Source organism: Prosopis cineraria, unplaced genomic scaffold, assembly GCF_029017545.1.
Source record: "Prosopis cineraria cultivar Desert tree isolate PC_DT_omini unplaced genomic scaffold, ASM2901754v1 PC12, whole genome shotgun sequence".
Classification (NCBI taxonomy): Eukaryota; Viridiplantae; Streptophyta; class Magnoliopsida; order Fabales; family Fabaceae; genus Prosopis; species Prosopis cineraria.
Window position 1 is genome coordinate 13,712,849 of NW_026555343.1, and position 10,285 is coordinate 13,723,133.

At 34.1% G+C, this 10,285-nt stretch overlaps 1 protein-coding gene across 1 annotated transcript in view; it reads left to right on the forward strand.

Moving 5' to 3' along the window:
- Positions 1–10,082, forward strand: part of LOC129289129 (uncharacterized) — a 22,221-nt gene extending 12,139 nt beyond the window's left edge. The window contains 1 exon segment of the mRNA XM_054925939.1: positions 9,920–10,082. Coding sequence (XP_054781914.1) covers positions 9,920–10,082 — 163 coding nt within the window.
- Positions 10,083–10,285: the final 203 nt, after the last annotated feature.

Genomic DNA, 10,285 nt, shown 5'->3' on the forward strand with positions numbered 1-10,285 from the left:
TCTTCCATCCGATTGTCCCAAGGTTGCCTTGCAAATGGTTTGCTAAATTCAATATCCAAATCCTTAATCTTCTCAAACAACTCATCACCAGTTAACGGCACAAAGGTGTCTTACCTTCTTCTGGATTTCTATTGAACGCTTTTCTCAACCGCCGATAATTATGTTCTTGGTGTAAAAAACCTACGATGCCGAGGTAAACATTCTTTATCCCATGTTAAAGCCTTTATAGAATGTGTTCCCTCTTCACAAATAGGGCATCCAAGTTGCCCTTTAATGCTATACCCTGACAGATTGCCATAAGCAGGAAAGTCATTGATGTACCGAAGAGCATCGCTCTTAAATTAAATCTTTCTTCCCTATACCCATCATATACCTCTATACCTGACTCCCACATGATCTTCAAGTCATCAATTAGAGGAGCCAATTATATGTCTATGTCATTCCCAGGTTGCTTGGGTCCCGCAATTAGTATGGACAACATCATATACTTGCGCTTCATGCAAAGCCATGGAGGAAGGTTATAAATCACTAAAATGACTGGCCAAGTGCTGTGGCTACTACTTTGAATCCCATGAGGATTCATCCCATCAGTAGATAATGCAAGGCGTAGATTCCTACTCTCTTTCCCAAATTCAGGGTACTCATAAATCAATCTTTCTCCATTGTGGAGAATCAGCAGGATGACGAAGCATGCCATCTTTTATCCTTTCATCCGCATGCCATGTTAAATCTAAGCACGATGAAAAATACCATAGTGCCTTCACGGGACTTGATCCGTTCTGCTTGTAGCGTGAGGTATTACACTTCGACCATCGGTTAATGACGCATATTCATTCCGAAATAAAAGGCATCATTAGGGCACGAGTGTATCTTTTCATAACTCATGCCAATTGATCGCAATACTTGTTTGCGTCATATGTTCGACAAGGAAGCTCATTTTCCTTAGGAAGAGTATTCTACTTTCAAATACCCAAGCAACTCAGTAAAGCTTGCATCACTCCATCCATATTTGCCTTCATGTTGTACAATTTTAACACTGCTGACAAACTTTGATGCACTACAACCAGCATACAACGGTGTCTCCGCATCACTTTTCAACTTCTCAAACATTTCCGAATAATCCTCGAGGTCCTCTTCAACTGCTTTGGCCTCTATTCAAGACAATCTTCCTCCAAGTGTGCATGTGTCAAAATCATCAGGAGATGATGCACAGCTTTCACTATGCTTCTGGCTGCAACCAATATCATCTCTTGTCTCTCCATGTATTGTCCAACACTTGTAACTTTGATCCATCCCATTAATCACGAGGTGTTCTTCACAAGTATCTGGACTAACCCGCTTCACAAGACCACACTTTAAACATGGGCAAACAATCCTAGTAGGATCCTCTGCATGCTTAATTGCAAGCTTAACAAAAATTTGCCACCCCATCCCAATATTCCTTGGATAGACGATTGACAGACATCCATTGCTTATCCATAATTCCTAGAAAGATTAAGAGGGAAATATGATTAGTGACTTTAACTACTCCTATATATAGGAAGGAGAATTAGATACAAAGATTAATTAGTCAATAAGTCACTAACCACATGTTTGCACATTCCCTCTTTAATCTTGTTTTAAAACTAATAATTATATTTTAATGCTAGCCATTTGAAATAATTTCGACAGCATAACAACTTAAAAAGAGAGTTTCCTGGGCCTTATCCCCTCTTCCTATTAATCTAAATGACAACACACAACAACATCCACAACAACAAACCATAAAAGTTATATTCAAGAATAATTTAAAAAATTGATAGTATTATATAACGGTCTTAAAATGAGTATTACCAGGTCTTTATGCCTTTAAAAAAATCAAGTTATCCATAATGAGACTATATATGATCCAACAATAATAATAAAACTTATAAGAAACTCAATTTTAATTAAAATCATATTAAACCACATCAAACACTATATAAATATCAATTTAAAATATCAAAAATATTAAAAACAAGGTAATTATTGGTGGTTTAGACTCTTTCACATCCTTAATGAATCTCCTCATATCAACAAAAAATTGGATGATCCCTTAATTCAATAATTAAGTACCCAAAACTCAAAACTTCAAACACTCACTGAGAAGAACAACACAATGCAGATCAAATAAATAACACAAAAATTTATTTATTATGTATGAAAATCAAATCAACAACCCATACATTCAAAATGAAGATTAATAATTGGGAAAGCAAGAACCTACCTCAACAGAAGAGGAAACACCGACTGTGCAGAAAAAACGAGATGAGATTCTGATGCAGAGTGATAGAGCCCGAGAATCCCAACGAACGAGTGCCCACGAGACTTATGGAGGCCGAGAATCAAAAATCCCTCAAGAATCGAGACCGAAAACATGTTTTTGGCAGTTAGAGTAGAGTGACGAAAAATGGGTTTTCGGTGGCTCTGGGTTTGTTTTTGAAGACGAAGGATTTGCAAGAGAAATGGAGAGCGAAAAAGAAAATCTGGAGGAGGGATTTAAATGACAATACTTGACGGTTATTATGGAAGAAATCTGGAGGGAATTTAAATGACAATACTTGACGGTTATTTCATAATAACCGTCAAAAGATACATATTTGACGCTTGTTTTAAAAACAACCGTCAAGTATATGGCAGACAAACTTGACGGTTATTTCAAAACAAGCGTCAAGTATGTGAAAAAATTTAATTTTTTTTTTCTACTATTAATTTGACGTTTGTTTTATTGAAAACTGACGTGTAATTTTTTGCTTATATGACGGTTATTTATAAAAAACATCAAATATATATATTTGACGGTTATCTTTAAATAAACCGTCAAGTATTTACTTAAAAAATTTGATGCTTGTTTCGTAGAAACCGTCAAGTATTCTCCGCCTTTTTTTATTTATCGTTTTTTTTAAATAAACGTTCAATTATAGGGCATCAATTATACATCTTCTGTAGTAGTGAAGATCTCTCAAAATTTAACAGTACAGGATGTCACCAAATTATCATATCAATTAGGAGCTTAACTCCTTCTAGTCAGCAGATAGCATATATATATATATATATATATAATCTTACCTATAGTCTATGTGGAGCATCTAACCCATACCTTTTCCAAAATAAGTGCATAGGCATTTATAATTACATAAAAGAGAGGGATTTCAATCAATTCTCCACCTAGCACGTCTAAAGATCCTCAGGGGGTTGGCAGAAAAATCATCATCAACTAAGGTATCTGAGACCAATAATAATTTTTCTAGTGAATAACATCCCAACAATAAAAAAATAACACATGAGTAAAAAGAAAAGTTTAAATAATTGTGTGTGTAAGTTAAAAGAGGACAAAAGCTTCATAAAACTTTAATAAACTTCAAAATAGAATGGCTCTATAAAATTTAAGATTAAATCTTAAATCATTGAACCATCATGGCAATGTTAATATGACTTGATTCCAAGAAAGCACACAAATGAAATAAAGATTTATAATAAATCACTAAAAAAAACTAAGAGATATAAAAATCATCAAATAATCAAATATATACCTTTAGGGACTTATCAGAATAATTAACCAATGTGGACACACAGTCCACGAGAGTAATAACCAAACGCAGCTTATACTATGAAAACAAACATGGACACACATTTTACGAGGGTAGTACCTAAACGTAGCTAAAGCCACAAAACAAACATGGGACACTCAGTCCACGAGGGTAATGCTAACCAAATGTGGCTTGAAGCCATGAAACAAATGTGAGTACGATGCTCATGAATAACCATCCCTTCATTACACGTGCATTAGCCATTGCAGGGGCTAGTACCCCCTATAAGCACCCTATTAGCTAGGTATACCATGACGCGCCAAGGGCTAACGGAACTACCTTAGCAACTAGAGTTCTGTATAAAGTCACTTTTTTAATTCTATCTTCAAATATGCGAGAAAATCACCACTTTCAACATAAAATTTCTATTTTCAATGTCAAACTCGCATGAATTGTTTTTCCATAGCAATTCAAAATTTTCAGAATGCAATTCCACAATCAAAGTCCAAACTTGTATTTATTGGAGTAATTAACATTTCAAAAGTGATAAAAGTAATTTCATAAAATAAAGAAGTTTAATCAACAAATTATCCAATGCTCACATTATTGTTATAAAATGATTTGCATAAACTGTAATATTTTTGTAAAGAAAAATTTTATTAGATAATCAATTGGGACGCTATCCACTTACCTAAAACAATCCCAACCACATGATTTACCCCTTTGCGTTCCTCACAAGATTTATTCTTGAAACATCCAATATAATAATAACTGAACCTCTAAAATTTTATAAAAACTCATAATTGTTCATTCATTTAATTACTATAGTATATTTTTGCATCGCTCTTGGACCCCTAATCTTTTAATTTCCATTCCAAAGAAATTCATATCCTTCGTATTCCTTTCTAGTGCACAGTCATAATAATCTACTAACACATTTTAACTAAATAATACCATTGTTTACATTTGCACTCTTCCCACAAACTTTGTAACTTGAAACAATAGCATTTTTTTTTACATATCTGGAGGTTTAAATAACTACAACAAGCTATAGATCCAAAATGAATAATTAACTAAAACAATGTTTATCGATTCCTTTTTCAACACTTATATGTAAATAAAGTCCTTGACCTTCATTTCTTAAAAAAATGTAATATCTTCTATACATAAATTAGTCATTGCATGTACTATTCTAAGTGTCATGAATAAAATTCTATGGTCTACATTACAAAAGCAAGGAACCGGACAGCTCTTACGTATGTACTAAAAGTCAATCAACACATTCATAATCGTGGATATACATAGAGACACAAATGCACACACATGCAAGCCACACACTAATTACATACGCCCTAATAATTTCTATGAAGCTCTGAGCAAGTAAGTTAATAAAGTGGGTGTGGAAGACAACCCCCATCATAATTTTACAAAGAGTTAGTTAATGATTCATTATCCAAATATCATCATTTATATCACAATTTCTTCATAGTACTTTAGCCGTAGTCAATTATTCCATCGGGACATGATTCTCTCTCAATCCTTTAAATCAAACACCTTGTGTGCACAACTTAAAAGCCATTCAATACAACTTCTTTAGCTTCAATCTCTTACCCAACAAATTCCATACATCTACCATTAAATTTATCATGATTTTCCAATCCAATTCCCCATCAAAAATATCAATTGAAGCTTGTAAAAAAACAATTTCAATTCCAAACAGTACAGTTTCAACCGAACAGCAAGCAGGAAAAGGCAATATATATATATATATAATATGCACTAGATAAAATCATTAGACATGAAGATAGGAGAATGAGCTCCCCACTAGCCATAGGCAATGATGACGATGGAGGGAGAGAAGTTTGGTGTGAATAGGGGAAGGAGAAAACTAATAAATTAGCCTTTTGCAGGAATCAACCACTCCCAATCTAAAATTTAAGAACCCATAGCACAATATTAATAGAGGAAGAAGGACGGCCGCTAACACAAATGAACTACAGATAGACGAGCTGAACGACGACCTATAATGTTAAGTGATCAGTGATGTAGAATAGAGGAAGAGAAAGAAGAAATTTGCAACATGCTCAAGCTCACTGGTGATAGATGAAAAGAATAGTAGGAGGAAGGAGATCGAAAAAGACGCAGCTATGGTTCAAAGCTCTCTCCCCATTCTCCTTAATCTACAGCCTTTGAACCTTCTCAGATGTATAGCAATGAATCAGCTAGCTCTAGCACCTATCAATGGCGGACGGTCAAAGCAACGATAGCCATACTCGTGGTAGTGGTTGAAAAACGGAAGGAAAGGAAGGAAAGAAGGCAGAGAGTAGAGGATCATGAAACGAAGGAAATAAAAATCAGCAATCTCTCTCCTTTGGAACAGTCTCTCTCAATAAAGCTGAAGCTTCCTGATCTTATCTTGAATTTCCCCTTTCTTTTTTTTCTAATAAACACCAAGGGGCAAAAATGGTAATTTAGCCAAGTTATTGGTGAAAATAAAAATTTTCTCCCCTTGCATTGAAAGGGTTCGAATCTAAGACTTGCTTTATGAATGACTAGCTCAATCACCACTAGGCTAACTCACCTCCTTGATAAATTAATAATTTATATTATATATATATATATCCTCAAAATACCTTATCATTAATTTGAATTTCAATTAAATTCTAGGTCATTACAGATTAAGGCATCAATGGCAGTAGAATCAAACCCTGTGATAAGAATATCATCAACATATATAAGAATATACATGATAGAATGAACAATGTACTGAATAAATAAGGAGACATCAGACTTAGAGGGAATAAAACCCAAGAGGTGAGACAAGTGCTTAACGAGAGAACTAGCCACGAGGAGCCTATTTAAGACCATAGAGTAAGTGTTGAGTTGGGAGACATGGTGTGGAAAAATTGAGGTTGCAAATCTAGGTAGTTGTTGCTTAAAAATATCCTAATCGATATAGCCATAGAGAAAAGCATTTTAAATATCAATTTTGCTTTAATACACTAGCTAAAGGAAATAGAATAGAAAGAAGAACACGATTGTGCACACCCTTAGTCTAAAGGTATGACTGGCACGAAATATGAGATAACCTCACATCCATAAGCCTTAATTACCAAAATTAAGTTAAATTATCAATATATATTTTTATATGTGTTTTATAAGGTTTGTAAAATCTTAGGTAGTTGTAGAAATTTTACCAAAGCCTCCCCTGTAAATTTGGACCTCCTAAAATTCCTACAATAGCTAAACCAACCAATCAATTCAGTAAAGGAGATTAGCTCCACAGCAACAGATTATATATCAGCAAAATAAAATTAGGACCTAATTACGGCATACGTGGAGCACTAATTATCACTGTATAATATAATGAATATTTACATTTAAATAAATGATTGAAGCGTGGCTTCTGTCGTCCTAAAGCAATAAAGCCCCTCAATGATTAGCAAGTGGGCAAGGTCAATTATGTTATCGAGACCAAAGAAATTTTCAATGAGTAGCGTCCCGATTAAAGTTATAGATAACACGTAAAGTAGTAATTAATATAATTTATTAAAAATGAATCAATGAAATATTAAGTCACATAAACAACCAATAAATGACAAAGTTACTCAACAACATAACTGTGGAATAAACAAATATTTTGAAATTTTTGATAGGCTATTCAAGAATCGTACAATAAAATAAAAATATACCAAAAAGAATTCAAAATGATGAAATAATCAAGGAAATATCTATAAATAACTAATATAAAACAACATTTTTTTTTAAAAATCCAATCTAGGAGGAAATTTATCATATAAAATCATATAAAATTAAACAATAATTTATTTATTAGAATAGAATTTAAAAATAATAATCTCAAATTTCACATTTTAGCAGGATTTAATCAGAACGATTAACAAGCGTGGACCATAATCCACGAGGTAAGTAACTAACAAGCGTGAACACATAGTCCATAAGGATAAATTACCAAACAGCGCGGCTAGAAGCTATGAAACAAGCGTAGGCATGTAGCTCACGAAACAAGCGTGAATACGATGTTCACAAATATCCATCCATCCATTCTGTGCGCGGTTGGCCTGTGCACAGGGCTAGCACCTCCTACAAACACCCTACTAGCTAGTGTACCATAGCGTGCCAAGGCTAACGAAACTATCGTTAGCAACCAGCGTTTGAACTCAATCCCCCGTTAATTAAACCAAGCAGGTATGGAGTAAGAAAGCATTATCAAAATTATCTTTTTCAAACACTGTTCAACTATCATTTTCTATTGCTCAGGATTTATTTTCATTTCCTCCATACATGAATAATTGCATAAAAAAATTATCAACATAGAATTAAATAATAAACTACTTTTGATAAACAACCAATTGACCATATATCCATTTCAATTATTACTTATCAGCAATATAAATCAATAAATCAATGCATTTTCAATAACAAAACAATTGTTAGAATAAAATAGAATTACAAGAGTTTTGTACTATTTATAAAGAATAGTATAAAACTTAATGAAGGAGATTTATAAACACTTTACTAAAATTGATTTGGAACGTTACCCACTCACCTGAATTTTCAAAATCTTATGGTCAGACTCTCGTTAATTTCTTACTTACTCCAATGATGCCCCAATTTAATCTAGCATGTAAACCACCCCATTTCATGTCATTATGATTTCATTTCTAATATAAGCAAGTGAAATTAACATTTAATCTCTTCATTATTCATTTCTCAATAACCCCTTAAATTCTCACTAAACCCTTCAACAACCTCTATTAAGTAGTCAACAATACTAGGCACATTCAAGCACAACTATTGATGCAACTCTTTTTCCAAGTTTAAACAAAATTTTAATAAATTCTATTCCATTAACTTCTTCTTTCAAGCATACTTGCAAATATTGTGAGTATATCAAAAATTTGGTTCACAATAATTGTTCAATAATTAATCATCCGTTAACAATAACTTTATTATCACATTGTAGTCATCCTCCAAAACTACAGCCACCTACTTAAAGTACAAATCAATTTCCTCAAAATTATAATAGATATTAGGAGGAGCAGAGACACATTCTTCGGCCAAGGGATGAGAAAGGATGATTCATGCTACATGATAAATTCAAAGGAGAAGAAAGGATCGCTGTCTAACCTTGAATAGAAGTGCAAAAACAACATCCTAAGGTTCATAGACTACACAAAAGACAAAGGTAGAATTCAACCTAGTTGCTCCACATGAGGAAGAAGTAGAATCAGCATATATATGTACATATATATATATATATATATATATAAACTTGAGCTTTGTCTTTACAAACCACACAGTGCCTAGCAATAGAGGAAAAAGAAAAACTAAGGTTGAATATGTGTGCTTACACCCCCTTTGTTAGTCACCAAAGAGAACAAAACTCAGCTCATCACCAGACGAACAGGACGAATAGCGAAGAGGAAGATAAGAACAAGTTTTGTAGTGAGGAGAAGAGAGGATCAATGATTTACCTCAAACTACAGTACAGCGATGACAGTTCAAGATCAGCACGTGGTCGAGATTGGTGAAGGAAGCAAGCTCTGTTCTATAACTCAAATAAGGAGATGGAAACCAAAAATTGTGGACCACAAAAAGAGAAAAGTTTAGCTTATCATACCCCTATATAAAACGTTTAGTAGATAAAGAGAAAAAGGAAGGATGAAGCTACACCAAGACACGCACACGAACGCTCTACTTTGATGGATAAGCAAAAGATGATAGCAAAGAAGAACAGATTCTAGTGAGCCACTTCTAGTTGCCAAGACACACCAGTTCAGCCATCGGTGAGAGAAAAGCAGCTGAAGGTAAAGAGATGGAGGTAATGGTGATGAGAAGAGAGAACTCAAGGTCGGTGAAGAAATAAACATGAATGCTCTGTTTTTTTCTTTCTTTCACGTGAAGAAATACCATCAAATAAGGAAGTTTGGGAAAATTCCAAGAAAAGCACCAGGAAACTATAAAAAAAAAGACCAACAAAAATTATAAAAAAACCCAAAATTTCCTATAATCTAAAATAAAATAAAATTAAAGTTGCAAAAAAAACTTATTTTAATAAATATCCCTTGAAAGGAAATTTTGTTCAAATTAAAAAATTTTGGTTGTTACACGGATGGTTACCAGTTGATGACAGGAGAAAGTGTCATAATAGTCAAGGCCTTTAGTTTGGTCAAATCTTTTTGCCACAAGACGAGCTTTGAATTTGTCTAGAGAGCCATTGCGTTGAACTTCTTTCAAAAAGTCTACTTGCATCTAATGATATTGCGATTGGACAAAAGAGGGACCAAAAGCCAAGTTTGATTGGTATGAAGAGCTTTAAGCTCAATGACCATGGCATTTTGCCATTCTAGAAAATGCAGCACCACAAAGATCAAGAAGGGTATCTCGGATGAAGAGCTTGCAGTTGTCAGAAAAGCCTTAAGGGGTGGCTATCATATAGTGCCATCAGTGAATATTTTCAATTTGAGGGAATGGATTTTGGGATCTGGTGGTCATATGCAGTTATTGGGGTAGTGATGTGTTAGACATATTGGACTGTGAGGAAGAGACAGTATGGTCAGAGGAAGGGGAGACATAAACAGAGGAGATAAGGATGAGGTAGGGCCTAAGGTGTTTGTAGGCTCGGGTAGGGTGGGGGAAGAGGGAGTATGAGGCATTGGCTTGGTGGTGTTAGGCTGAAAGGATGTGTTTAGGAATGTAAGGAGGAGGTGGTTTGG